The 13,624-nt window shown below is 69.5% G+C and overlaps 1 protein-coding gene across 1 annotated transcript; it reads left to right on the plus strand.

Moving 5' to 3' along the window:
- Nucleotides 1–660: 660 nt before the first annotated feature.
- COQ8B (coenzyme Q8B) lies at nucleotides 661–12,835 on the plus strand. Its single transcript, XM_054009678.1, has 15 exons — nucleotides 661–724; nucleotides 1,121–1,202; nucleotides 2,392–2,715; nucleotides 3,230–3,296; nucleotides 3,558–3,635; nucleotides 3,858–3,983; nucleotides 4,201–4,286; nucleotides 4,472–4,612; nucleotides 5,080–5,161; nucleotides 5,334–5,427; nucleotides 5,873–6,014; nucleotides 6,408–6,515; nucleotides 7,565–7,630; nucleotides 11,132–11,218; nucleotides 12,341–12,835. Exons 2-15 carry the CDS (start codon nucleotides 1,128–1,130, stop codon nucleotides 12,623–12,625), a joined length of 1,761 nt encoding a protein of 586 aa, XP_053865653.1. The 5' UTR covers nucleotides 661–724; nucleotides 1,121–1,127; the 3' UTR covers nucleotides 12,626–12,835.
- The last annotated feature ends 789 nt before the right edge of the window (nucleotides 12,836–13,624 follow it).

The raw sequence follows: 13,624 nt of genomic DNA on the forward strand, positions 1-13,624 counted from the left end.
TGAGACACGGGGCGCTGTCTGTGTTCCCCCCCCACCCGCCGGGGTGTGTAGTTTTTAACCTTTCAGCCCAAACCGTGCTGGCGGGAGTGGGGGGCGGGCACATCCCAGCTCTGCACAGGCCTGAATCCAGCCACTGGCCCCGGGGCTGACCAAGAACCCATGGGCAGCATCATGGAGTGAACAAGGAGCTGTACAAGTGTGCAATAGGCCAGTGAGTGTGCAATGAACTGAGCAGTGTGTGATTAGTGTGCAATGGAATGAGTGTGCAATGAACGGGGGAGTGTGCAATTAGTGTGCAACCGGCCAGCGAGTGTGCAATGAATGGGGGAGTGTGTGATTAGTGTGCAACCGGCCAGCGAGTGTGCAAGGAACTGGGGAGTGTGCAATTAGTGTGCAACAGGCCAGCGAGTGTGCAATGACCATGCCCTGTTGCAGTGGGTGTGGAAGGGGCCATCAAGTGTGTGACGAGTGTGCAATGAGAGTGCAAGGGGCCGGCGAGTGTGCAAACGCGCGTGCATTGCACCGCCCCCAACACACGTGAGCGCTCCCAGACCCGGGCAGGAGGCGGGGCCTCGCCCCCTTCTCGCTCCTCCCATTGGCTGTCCGTGGCGGCAGTCACGCGGAGCAGGGCCCTGATTGGCTCCTCTTGGCCGGAGGGGGCGGGGCCCCGCTGAACCTGGAAGCGGACGCGGCAGCAGGAGCCGGCGCGGGGCGGCGGACCCGGGTGAGAACCGGGAGCGACCCCGCGGGAGGGGGAGGGGCCGGTCCGGGGGGGTCGTGGGGGAGGGGCCGGTCCGGGGTGGGGGAGGGGCCGTGGGGGAGGGGCTGCCCCTGGTGGGAGGGGCCGGTCCAGGGTGGGGGAGGGGCTGCCCCTGGGGGGAGGGGCCGGTCCAGGGTGGGGGAGGGGCTGCCCCTGGGGGGAGGGGCCGGTCCAGGGTGGGGGAGGGGCTGCCCCTGGGGGGAGGGGCCGATCCAGGGTGGGGGAGGGGCCGGTCCGGGGTGGGGGAGGGGCTGCCCCTGGGGGGAGGGGCCGGTCCAGGGTGGGGGAGGGGCTGCCCCTGGGGGGAGGGGCCGTGGGGGAGGGTGCGAGGCAGGGCCAGTGACCTTTGCCCCCCCGCAGGTGCAGCATGTGGCCGGAGCTGCGGGGGGCGCTGCGGGGCGCCGTGGGCGAGGTGCTGGGGGGGGCCCCGGCCCGACGCAGGGTGAGTGACCCGGGGGCTGCGGGGCCCGCCGGCCTGTCCCCCCCATGCAGCCCCCGGCCCCCCGTCTGTGCGGCCCCCTGTCCGTCTCCTTCCGTCCCCCCCCCGTCCATCTGTCCGGCCCCCGCCCGTCCATCTGTCCGGCCCCCTGTCCGTCTCCTTCCGTCCCCCCCCCCGTCCATCTGTCCGGCCCCCTGTCTGTCTCCTTCCGTCCCCCCCGTCCATCTGTCCGTCCCCCCCGTCCATCTGTCCGGCCCCCTGTCCGTCTCCTTCCGTCCCCCCCGTCCATCTGTCCGGCCCCCTGTCCGTCTCCTTCCGTCCCCCCCGTCCATCTGTCCGGCCCCCTGTCCGTCTCCTTCCGTCCCGTCCCCCCCGTCCATCTGTCCGGCCCCCGCCCGTCCATCTGACCGGCCCCCTGTCCGTCTCCTTCCGTCTCCCCCCCCGTCCATCTGTCCGGCCCCCTGTCCGTCTCCTTCCGTCCCCCCCCCGTCCATCTATCCGGCCCCCGCCCGTCCGTCCCCTCTCCCTACATCTGCTCCTGGCCTTCCCGGCTCCATCCGTCCCCCCGCCATCCCATCCCCATTCAGCCGCCCGTACCCTCCGTCTCTCCCTTCGCCATACGTCTCCATCCAGTTACAGCATGTCCACCCAGCTCTCTCGCTTTCATCTCCGGCCCGTGTCCAGCCATCCCGTCTCCATCCATCCATCCGTCCATCCGTCCCTCCCTTCCCGGTGTGTATCCACCTGTCCACCCCATCTCCAGCCATCCATCCTCCCATCCATCCATCCATCCGTGTCTCTCTCTACTCGTACGTCTCTGGCTCTCCGGTCCCGCGCTTGGTGCTGTATCTCCTTATACCCGTCCAGACCCTGTGAGGGCTGGCCCAGTAGCCGGTCCTCCTCCTCGCCCTGGGGGGTGACAGTCCACCAGTGTTTCCACCCCGGACGCCCTCACAGAGGGTGCGGTGGGACACTGGCTCTTTCCCGTCACCCTCCGGGTTTCCGCAAGGGAAAGGGTGGGTGGGTTGGTCCAGACAGTGCCCATGACCTGCCGGGTGCCATGGGGTCGTGTGAAGGGAATTCAGGGCAAGCTCCTCTCACACTCGCACGAACGCACACTCGCACACACTTGTGCACAGACGCACGCTTGTGCACAGACACGCAGACACATTCCTTGATTCTCCTGTTTCAGGCAGGAGTCCGGGGGCCCCAGGAGCTCGTCCCAAGAGAGAGAGGTGGCACATCAGGTCCAAACGGGGCCCCCAAGCAGCCCCCAGACATGTCTCTGTTAGGGGCCCCCCCCACAGCTGCGAGGGCTTCTGGCCACTCGGCTCCTCCCCCCCTGCCCACAGCACACACCGGCACCAGGGGCTCCGGGTGCCCTGGTCTCGGCCCTGGCCGGCTCTTCCACCGAGACGCGGCGCTGGGAGCCCTTGCAGCCGACGACATCCGCAGAGCCCGGGAGGCCAGGCGGAAGATGGGCCCGGAGGAGTCGGCTCGGGCACCTAGGCAGAAGGTGAGGAGGGGTCAGTGGGAGATGCCGGGGGGACGCAGGCACAGGGAGGGAGTGCTGTCGGGAGGGGTGGGGTGTCTTTTAATTAGACTCTTGGTGCAGGACAGCCAAAAGGGACTGGGGGGGTGGTGTGTGCTTGGGACACCTTAAAGGGGCCTCAGCACGTACTAAAATCCTGGGCATTGTTTCTAAATATTTGCTGTGTACAAAGCTCTGACTGCAGATCTCGAAGCCTGTTATTAGGTGCATTACGGTAGCCCGTGTAGACCCTCACCAAGATCAGGGCCCCCCCAGACACAGAGCGAGAACCAGCCCTTGCCCCAAGGAGTGCGCAGATTGACACGGGGTGGGGGGAGAGGGGAAACTGAGGCACGAGGCGGGGCAGGGACGTCCCCAGGGTCACTGGGCAGGGGCAGTGGTGGAGCTGGGAACAGAGCCCCCACGTCACAGACCTGCACTCTCCCCCACTGGACACGATGCCCCCCCCCCAGCCCTGCCCCTCTTCTCTTCCCACCAGCTCAGCGAGAGAGCCCGGGAACGGACGGTGCCTGCGTCGCGCGTGGGTCGGCTCGCCAGCTTCGGAGGTAGAGTCCGCAAGAGCCCAGGGCTGAGACTGGGGTGTCCGTGTCCCTGCTCTGGGGGGGGAGGGGGAGGTGTCTGTCTGTCTGCTTCCCTACTGCCCCTGCTCTGTCTGTGCGTGGTGTATCACTTGAGTAGCCAGCAAGGGGCTAGCGCGCCCCACGTCTCGGCCTGGCCGATGGCTCGCCCTATGCGGGATCCCTGGCCTCGCCCACTCTGTCCAGCCCCCCGAGCAGCAGCCCTCTGACCCGTGCCTCTCTCCCCAGGTCTGGCGGTGGGGCTGGGCATCGGGGCCCTGGCAGAGGTGGCCAAGAACTCGCTCAATGGGAAGACGAAGCCAAGGGGTAAGTGGGGGGCTGGCTCCTGCCTGGCTGTCGAAGGGGCAGCGCTGGAGACTGGATCCCCGTGGCCCATACGCCACTGGGGCAGGGGTTAGAGGGGGGTGGAGGGGGCTGGGTTGCTGGCCCATTGGTCTCCCATGGGGGCTGTTGAGATGTGGGTGTCAGCCCCCCGAGGAACTAGCCCTAGGACATCCCCCCCCCTCACTCCCTGCCCCCTTTGCGCAGACGGCAGCGGCTCCATCCTGGGCTCCAGCCCCTTCCTGTCGGAGGCCAACGCGGCGCGGATCGTGGACACGCTGTGCAAGGTGCGGGGCGCCGCCCTCAAGATCGGGCAGATGCTGAGTATCCAAGGTAAGTGCCCGGCCCTCACCGACACCCCCTCAGCCCTGGCCCCTCAGCCTTGGGGAAGGGCCCGTCCCTGGAGGGGCCGGGTATGCAGAGAGAGCCCCGCACGCCGGGCACATGAATGATAGGGGCTGGGCTGCCTCTCCCGGGGGCTGAGTCTGGCAGGTGTGGGGGCGCGTCGAGCCCAGGAGCACCCCGCTGATCAGTCCGCCTCTCCCCGCAGATAACAGCTTCCTCAACCCGCAGCTGCAGCGGATCTTCGCGCGAGTGCGGCAGAGCGCGGACTTCATGCCAGCCTGGCAGACCAGGGTGAGTGACGGCCGCCCCACAGCGTGTATCCCGGGGGGTCAGGGAGAGCCCTGAGGCGTCCTGCTGGCGATGGGACTGAGAGCCCCCAGGCCTGTGGAGCCGGTGCCCTAGAGACGAGACGCTCCGGCGTGTCCCCAGGGCAGGGCACTGGCTGAGCGTGTCTTTCCCCTGCCCTGGCGTTTCAGAGAGTGCTGGCAGAGGAACTGGGGCAGGACTGGCGGGAGAAGGTGGCCTCCTTCGAGGAGACGCCCTTCGCAGCGGCGTCCATTGGCCAGGTGCACCTTGGGGTGCTCCGCGACGGGATGGAGGTGGCCATGAAGATCCAGGTGAGCGGCACTTGCCCCCCAGCACCCATGGGTGGCAGCTTCAGGGTAGCTGGGGCCAATTACAGAGGGAGCATGAGGGAGGGGTTAGAACAGGGTGCTGGGAGCCAGGATTCCTGGGTTCTGTCCCTGGCTCTGGGAGGGGAGTGGGGTCTAGTGGTTAGAGCAGGGGGGGCTGGGAGCCAGGACTCCTGGGTTCTGTCCCTGGGTCTGGGAGGAGAGTGGGGTGTAGTGGTTAGAGCAGGGGAGGCCGGGAGCCAGGACTCCTGGGTTCTATTCCTAGTTCTGTTACTGCCTTGCTTTGTGACCTTAATCAGCTCCTTTCCCTTCTGGGTACCTCAGTTTCTCCTGAGTGGGGCAGTGGCCCTGGCTGTTCTCGCGGGCGGGGCTTAGGAAGGGCTCTGAGCTGGGGGGTGCTTGGCGCTCCCCCCTCAGTTCTCCAAGCCAGCGCCTCTCTCTCCCTCCCACAGTACCCGGGCATAGCCCAGAGTATCCGGAGTGACGTGGAGAACCTGCTGGCGCTGCTGAGGGTCAGCGCGGTGCTCCCGGCGGGTAAGGGCCTGCGCCGTGCCTGGGGGGAGAGAGGGGCTGTGTTACCCAGCGTCTCGCCTGCCCCCTCCCCTGGGCGTGGCTCGCTCTTCTGGGGCCCCCTTCTCTCGGGGGTTGCAGGGGAGATTCTCTACCCCCCCCCCCCCGCAGCCTCACCCCCCTGTGCCCTCCCCAGGCCTCTTCGCTGACAACACGCTGCAGGTGCTGCAGAGAGAGCTGGAGTGGGAGTGTGACTACCGGCGCGAGGCCGACTGCGCCCGGAGCTTCAGGTACCAACCGGGCCGGGCCCCCCGTGTGCTGGGCCTCCGGGGAGGGGCTGTGGGCTGGCAGCAGGGTCCTGGCCCCCCAGTCCCCATTCAGTGCAACAAGCACTGCTCCTGTGTTAGCGGGGGGGCCCCTGGGGACTTTGTGTCCCAGCATGCACTGCTCCTGTGTTAGTGGGGGGGGGACTCCGTGTCCCAGCATGCACTGCTCCTGTGTTAGCGGTGCGGGCCCTGGGGACTGCATGTCCCAGCATGCACTGCTCCAACTGAGCTAAGCCACCTATGGGTTACTCCTTGGCCCCACTCTAGCAGGCTGCCCAGCCCCCTAGAAGCAGCGTCCCGCCAGCTCAGAGCTGGGGACCTGGTGGCTTCCCACCCCTGGGGGTGGGGGGCTGGGGGCTCGTGGCTGGCAGAGCGGGGGTAGCCAGCGGTGTCCTGCTGACCCCCCCAGGCAGCTCCTGGCCGGCGACCCTTTCTTCGAGGTGCCCAGGGTGGTGGGCGAGCTGACGACGCGGCGGGTGCTGACCATGGAGCTGGGGAGCGGCGTCCCCCTGGATCAGTGCCAGGAGCTACCCCAGGACCTCCGGAACGAGGTGAGGGGCGGGCACACGCGGGGGCTCGGTCTGACGAGCATGGCAGCCGGGCTGCCCCCCTGGGGCGGTGGGGGCTAGTGGTTAGAGCAGGGACTGGGAGTCAGGACTCCTGGGTTCTGGCTCTGGGAGGGGAGTGGGGGCTAGTGGTTAGAGCGGGAGGCTGGGAGCCAGGACTCCTGGGTTCTGGGTTCTGGCTCTGTCCCTAAGCTGCTGCGTGACCTGGAGCCAGTCCCTGCGTCTCTGGGTCTGCTGTGCAGGGATTATGATCCGGTGGGCAGGGCCTGGCACGGCAGGGCCCCCGATCAAAGGTCCCATACTGCTGCTGAGAATGGGGGTCCCCAGGCACCGCCCGAATACCAGTAATTCCCCTCCTCTCCCCCGCTGCCCCCCCAGATCTGTCTCAACGTCCTGCACCTCTGCCTGCGGGAGCTCTTCCAATTCCGCTTCATGCAGACGGACCCCAACTGGGCCAACTTCTTCTACGATGCTGGCAAGCACCAGGTGGGGCTTGGGCCCCTGCTGGGGGTGGGGGGCGGCTGTGGGGAGGGCACGCTCTGCAGGGCGGCACCGGAGCCAGGGGGCTGCAGGAGAGCGGGCGAGTCCATGCCTGGGGGGAGCCCCCTTTCCACAGTTCTGCTGGCTTGGGGGGGGGGGGGCCTGAGTCACCACCATAATACACATAGTAATCGCCCCCAACCCAGGGACTACCATAATACACAGTGTAATTGCCCCCCAGGACCCTGGCCTCTAGGAGCTACCCTAATATATGTAATAGTTGCCCCCCCAACCCTGGCTTTTAGGGGCTACTGTAATATACATAGTAATCGCCCCGCTGGACCCTGGCCTTTAGAGGCTACCAGAATACACGTAGTAGTCACCCCGACCCCTCCCTTGCCTCTAGGGGCATGACAGCCTGGAGCCCATCCAGCGGCGCGGGGACGGCCAGGCGCCGTTCTCCGGCGTGTGCAGGTCAGACGGGCTGATCGCGAGGGGCCCGTGGGAAGCTGCCCCGCCCGTTGGCCCTGCCGGCTGAAATACAAACTCCCCCACACTGCGATCTTGCCGTGGGGAGCCCGGGGCCAGAGCTTCCCACTACACGTCCATCGGAGCTGTCTGCACTCGGGCACGGGGGCCAGGAGCACCTCAGCTTCTCCTCTGGCACTGTCCCAGCCTCCTCCTTTACCCTCGGGTGATTCCCTCGCCTCTCTGCCTCTCCATTTCCCCCTCCGTCCCACGGGGCGTATCGATCCCAATCTAACCCGTGCTCTGCGGCTGAATTATTCATCGGGTCCGCTCTCTAGCGAGGAGCTCGCAGATCCGCTCCGTGGCCTGGGCAATAAAAAACACATCAGCTAAAAACCCTTCTGGCCGAGCGCCAGCCGCTGGCAAAGGCCAGCTGAGTATGGAGCGTTCTCAGGGCCCAGCAGCAGTGAGTTCCACAGGTGTGCAGGGTGGGGCCCTGCTCGAAATCAGGCGCTCCTGGCATTTCCCGGAGCCGGCCTGAGCCGCAGCCCAATGCAGGCTGTGAGCCGCTCTGTCGTTTGTTCCAGGTCACCTTGCTGGATTTCGGAGCAAGCCGGCCCTTCAGCAGGGAGTTCACCCATCACTACATCGAGGTATGGGCGCGTTCGCCCGCCCGCCCACCACGCAGGAGCCTGCCTGTCTGTATCGGAGACAACCCGGCTGCTGCCTCGGAGCCCGCGGGGTTAGAGGCAGCGGGGGCTGGGGGCTAGGGCGCTGCGTTGATGGAACACCTGGATTCCCTTCCCAGCTCTGGGCAAGTCAGCGCCCCTCCCCAGGCCTCAGTTTCTCCTCCCACTCTGTCTGTTCAGACTGGAGCTCTTTGGGGCAGGGGCCGTCTCTTACTCTCTCTGCGGTGCCTGGTGCTAAGGGGCCCCGATCTCGGATGGGGTCTGGGCGGCGCCCAGCGCAACAGGGCCCCAATCTCAGTCAGGGTCTGGGCGGCGCCCAGCGCAACGGGGCCCCGATCTCAGATGGGGTCTGGGCGGCGCCCGGCGCGACGGGGCCCCGATCTCAGTCAGGGTCTGGGCGGCGCCCAGATACCAGCAGCTGGGTCCTGATGTTACACAATTGCATCGTTCTGTCTTTTCATCCATGGAGCTAATGGTTCTTTACTCAGGATCATCGTCCGCCTTTTACAGGTGGGAAACTGAGTCATGGGGCGGGGACTTGCCTGAGGCGAATGGCACAGCTGGGAATAGAACCCAGGACGCCTGAGTCCCCGGCCGGTGCCCAGCCCACTGGTCCAGGATGTCGTCTGGGGCGGTGCTGGGTGCCTCAGGGAATTGGGGTTTATGGGCAGCTAGGAATTGGGCACCCTTGGGGCATGTGACCCTTAGACCTTCCTTTGTGTGGGTATTTGTGGAAACTGGCACCTGAGCGGCCTGGTGCCACCTGGCCTGGATCCTGTGTCCCCCTCACAGCCTCCGCAGGGCTGGCCCAGGTCGGGGCCGGGGGGCAGACCCACATGGGAAATCCAGCCGGCAGGGGGAACAAGTGTGGCACTAGGGGGCGCTGTGATTCGGGGCAGGGACTCAGCAGGGGGCGCTCTCCCCTGGCAGGCAGTGCTGGCCTGAGGCCGTAGGGGGCACTGTGCCACAGGGGGTGGGGGCCAGCAGGGGGCGCTCTCCCCTGGCAGACAGTGCTGGCCTGAGGCCGTAGGGGGCGCTGTGATTTGGGGCAGGGATGCAGCAGGGGGCGCTCTCCCCTGGCAGACAGGACTGGCCTGAGGCCCTAGGGGGCGCTGCGTCACAGGGGCTGGGGGCCAGCAGGGGGCGCTCTGTCGGTGCTGGCCTGAGGCCCTAGGGGGCGCTGCGTCACAGGGGGTGGGGGCCAGCAGGGGGCGCTCTGTCGGTGCTGGCCTGAGGCCCTAGGGGGCACTGCGTCACAGGGGGTGGGGGCCAGCAGGGGGCGCTCTCAGTCGGTGCTGGCCTGAGGCCCTGGGGGCGCTGCGTCACAGGGGGTGGGGGCCAGCAGGGGGCGCTCTCAGTCGGTGCTGGCCTGAGGCCCTCGGGGGCGCTGCATCACAGGGGGTGGGGGCCAGCAGGGGGCGCTCTGTCGGTGCTGCCCTGAGGCCCTCGGGGGCGCTGCGTCACAGGGGGTGGGGGCCAGCAGGGGGCGCTCTCAGTCGGTGCTGGCCTGGGGGCGCTGCGTCACAGGGGGTGGGGGCCAGCAGGGGGCGCTCTGTCGGTGCTGGCCTGAGGCCCTGTGGGCGCTGCGTCACAGGGGGTGGGGGCCAGCAGGGGGCGCTCTCAGTCGGTGCTGGCCTGAGGCCCTGTGGGCGCTGCGTCACAGGGGGTGGGGGCCAGCAGGGGGCGCTCTCAGTCGGTGCTGGCCTGAGGCCCTGTGGGCGCTGCGTCACAGGGGGTGGGGGCCAGCAGGGGGCGCTCTGTCGGTGCTGGCCTGAGGCCCTGGGGGCGCTGCGTCACAGGGGGTGGGGGCCAGCAGGGGGCGCTCTGTCGGTGCTGGCCTGAGGCCCTCGGGGGCGCTGCATCACAGGGGGTGGGGGCCAGAAGGGGGCGCTCTGTTGGTGCTGCCCTGAGGCCCTCGGGGGCGCTGCGTCACAGGGGGTGGGGGCCAGCAGGGGGCGCTCTCAGTCGGTGCTGGCCTGAGGCCCTCGGGGCGCTGCATCACAGGGGGTGGGGGCCAGCAGGGGGCGCTCTCAGTCGGTGCTGCCCTGAGGCCCTGGGGGCGCTGCGTCACAGGGGGTGGGGGCCAGCAGGGGGCGCTCTCAGTCGGTGCTGGCCTGAGGCCCTGGGGGCGCTGCATCACAGGGGGTGGGGGCCAGCAGGGGGCGCTCTGTCGGTGCTGGCCTGAGGCCCTCGGGGGCGCTGCGTCACAGGGGGTGGGGGCCAGCAGGGGGCGCTCTCAGTCGGTGCTGGCCTGAGGCCCTCGGGGGCGCTGCGTCACAGGGGGTGGGGGCCAGCAGGGGGCGCTCTGTCGGTGCTGGCCTGAGGCCCTGGGGGCGCTGCGTCACAGGGGGTGGGGGCCAGCAGGGGGCGCTCTCAGTCGGTGCTGGCCTAAGGCCCTGGGGGCGCTGCGTCACAGGGGGTGGGGGCCAGCAGGGGGCGCTCTGTCGGTGCTGGCCTGAGGCCCTCGGGGGCGCTGCGTCACAGGGGGTGGGGGCCAGCAGGGGGCGCTCTCCCCTGGCAGACAGGACTGGCCTGAGGCCCTAGGGGGCGCTGCATCACAGGGGGTGGGGGCCAGCAGGGGGCGCTCTGTCGGTGCTGGCCTGAGGCCCTAGGGGGTGCTGCGTCACAGGGGGTGGGGGCCAGCAGGGGGCGCTCTGTCGGTGCTGGCCTGAGGCCCTAGGGGGCGCTGCGTCACAGGGGGTGGGGGCCAGCAGGGGGCGCTCTGTCGGTGCTGCCCTGAGGCCCTTGGGGGCGCTGCGTCACAGGGGGTGGGGGCCAGCAGGGGGCGCTCTCAGTCGGTGCTGGCCTGAGGCCCTCGGGGGCGCTGCGTCACAGGGGGTGGGGGCCAGCAGGGGGCGCTCTCAGTCGGTGCTGGCCTGAGGCCCTGGGGGCACTGTGTCACAGGGGGTGGGGGCCAGCAGGGGGCGCTCTCAGTCGGTGCTGGCCTGGGGGCGCTGCGTCACAGGGGGTGGGGGCCAGCAGGGGGCGCTCTCAGTCGGTGCTGGCCTGGGGGCGCTGCGTCACAGGGGGTGGGGGCCAGCAGGGGGCGCTCTGTCGGTGCTGGCCTGAGGCCCTGTGGGCGCTGCGTCACAGGGGGTGGGGGCCAGCAGGGGGCGCTCTCAGTCGGTGCTGGCCTGAGGCCCTGTGGGCGCTGCGTCACAGGGGGTGGGGGCCAGCAGGGGGCGCTCTGTCGGTGCTGGCCTGAGGCCCTGGGGGCGCTGCGTCACAGGGGGTGGGGGCCAGCAGGGGGCGCTCTCAGTCGGTGCTGGCCTGAGGCCCTGGGGGCGCTGTGTCACAGGGGGTGGGGGCCAGCAGGGGGCGCTCTCAGTCGGTGCTGGCCTGAGGCCCTGGGGGCGCTGCGTCACAGGGGGTGGGGGCCAGCAGGGGGCGCTCTCCCCTGGCAGGCAGGGCTGGCACTAGGGGTTGCCCTGTAGCTTGTTCTCACCTGGCCCCTCCCTGCCGCAGGTGGTGAAAGCTGCAGCCGAGGGGGACAGAGCCAAGGTGCTCCAAAAATCGAAAGACTTGAAGTTTGTGACTGGCTTCGAGACCAAGGTGAGCGGCTGGGCTGGGGATGTGCTGGGGGCCGAGCAGAGACCCCAGGCTGGGAGGGTGGGGGCTGCGGGTCGGGAGTGAGGGGCACTGGCAGAGCTGGGGGGGCCAGGGCTGGGCTAGCATTGGCTGCGGGTCGGGAGTGAGGGGCACCGACAGGGCTGGGGGGGGGGGGGGCTGGGCTGGCAGGGGCTGCGGGTCGGGAGTGAGGGGCACCGGCAGAGCTGGGGGGAGCCCAGGGCTGGGCTAGCAGGGGCTGCGGGTCAGGAGTGAGGGGCACCGGCAGAGCTGGGGGGGGGCAGGGCTGGGCTGGCAGGGGCTGTGGGTCGGGAGTGAGGGGCACCGGCAGAGCTGGGGGGGGCAGGGCTGAGCTAGCAGGGGCTGCGGGTCGGGAGTGAGGGGCACCGGCAGAGCTGGGGGGGGCCAGCACTGGGCTGGCAGGGGCTGCGGGTCGGGAGTGAGGGGCACCGGCAGAGCTGGGGGGGGGCAGGGCTGGGCTGGCAGGGGCTGTGGGTCGGGAGTGAGGGGCACCGGCAGAGCTGGGGGGGGCCAGCACTGGGCTGGCAGGGGCTGCGGGTCGGGAGTGAGGGACACCGGCAGAGCTGGGGGGAGCCCAGGGCTGGGCTAGCAGGGGCTGCGGGTCAGGAGTGAGGGGCACCGGCAGAGCTGGGGGGGGCAGGGCTGGGCTAGCAGGGGCTGCAGGTCGGGAGTGAGGGGCACCGGCAGAGCTGGGGGAGGCAGGGCTGGGCTAGCAGGGGCTGCGGGTCGGGAGTGAGGGGCACCGGCAGAGCTGGGGGGGGGGCAGGGCTGGGCTAGCAGGGGGCTGCGGGTCGGGAGTGAGGGGCACCGGCAGAGCTGGGGGGGCCAGCACTGGGCTGGCAGGGGCTGCGGGTCGGGAGTGAGGGACACCGGCAGAGCTGGGGGGGCAGGGCTGAGCTAGCAGGGGCTGCGGGTCGGGAGTGAGGGGCACCGGCAGAGCTGGGGGGGGCAGGGCTGAGCTAGCAGGGGCTGCGGGTCGGGAGTGAGGGACACCGGCAGAGCTGGGGGGTTCTGTGCAGGGGCTTGGCTGTTCCAGTCGCTGACCCCCGCCCGTGGCGCTAACTCCCCCCCCCCGCCCGTGCCCAGGAGTTCGAGGAGGCACACGTGGACACGGTGATGATCCTGGGGGAGGCTTTCTCCGCCCCGGGGCTCTTTGACTTCGGCGCCCAGAGCACCACGCGGCGCGTGCAGGCCCTGATCCCCGTCATGCTGCACCACCGGCTGACGCCGCCCCCCGAGGAGAGCTACGCCCTGCACCGCAAGTTGGCCGGCTGCTTCCTGCTCTGCGCCCGGCTGCGCGCCCGCATCCCCTGCCACGGCCTCTTCCAGGAGCTCTACGGGCAGTACTGGGCCCGGGAGCGGGGAGCCTAGCACCGGGCAGGGGCCTGGCACCCCAAACAGGACCTCCCTGCACCCCGACCTGGGGGATCTGAAGCGCCGAAGCGACCGCAGCCCTCGCTGCCGTGGGCTGGGAACTCGGCCGAGCTCCGGGGGCCGTCTGTGCCCGCGGCCCTGCCAGGCCGTGCCCGCCAGCGTCGCTGTCCTGTCGCCGGGCCATGTGCATTAAATCCTACACCTGCGTGGGCCTTGTCGATTTCTTCTCCCGACGCTCCCCCCTCCCCAAGTCGGAGGTCCCGATTCCACGTGCTCCCCCTTCGCCCCCGCTACTGCTGTCCCCACAGAGAGGGCTGCGGGGGGCAGGGGCTGGCCCAGCTGGAGGGAGACGGGGTGGCCCAGCTGGGTGCGAGGCACTTGGGGGGCAGAGTCTTGCAGCCCCCAGCTGGTTCCTGCAGAGCCAGGCAAAGACATAGACACAATTCCCATGTTAGGGTCCCCCCCCCGTTGGGCCCCCTGTCTTTGCAGCCCCTCCCCCCCGGTTCTGCACCATCCCAGTGTCCCAGATTCCGGCCCCGTGACAGCGGCAGGCGCTTTTGGTCTCTCCAAGGCTTTGATCTCCCGTCTTCAGCCCCCCCCCACCCCGCTGCAGCTTCACCCGCTGGGCCAATCCAGCCCCAGAGCAGGGAGCTGCCCAGTGCCCCAGCCAGCACCTCCCAGCGCCGCGAGGAGCCGATTCCGGGAACCGCCGCGGATCCCCAGGGAGCCCAGCCTGCCGGAGAGGAGTTCCCGGCCGTGGGCCCCCCCGGGAAACCAGCTCCTGCTGCCGTCTGCTGACTGCGGGAGCTGGCACTTTGCCCCGCCGGGCCCCAGGCAGACTCCTATGCTAGAGGGGGCAGCCCCGGGCCCTTCCCTGCCCCCCTGAGCCAGCCAGTCCCCGCCCTGGGGCCGGGTCGGAGCCAGCGCCCCCCAGAGGGGACAGGCCCCGTGGCCCCTTCCCCAAGAGTCACGCAGGGAGCAGGCAGCTGGTTTTAA

This window comes from Malaclemys terrapin, chromosome 20 (genome assembly GCF_027887155.1).
Source record: "Malaclemys terrapin pileata isolate rMalTer1 chromosome 20, rMalTer1.hap1, whole genome shotgun sequence".
Classification (NCBI taxonomy): Eukaryota; Metazoa; Chordata; order Testudines; family Emydidae; genus Malaclemys; species Malaclemys terrapin.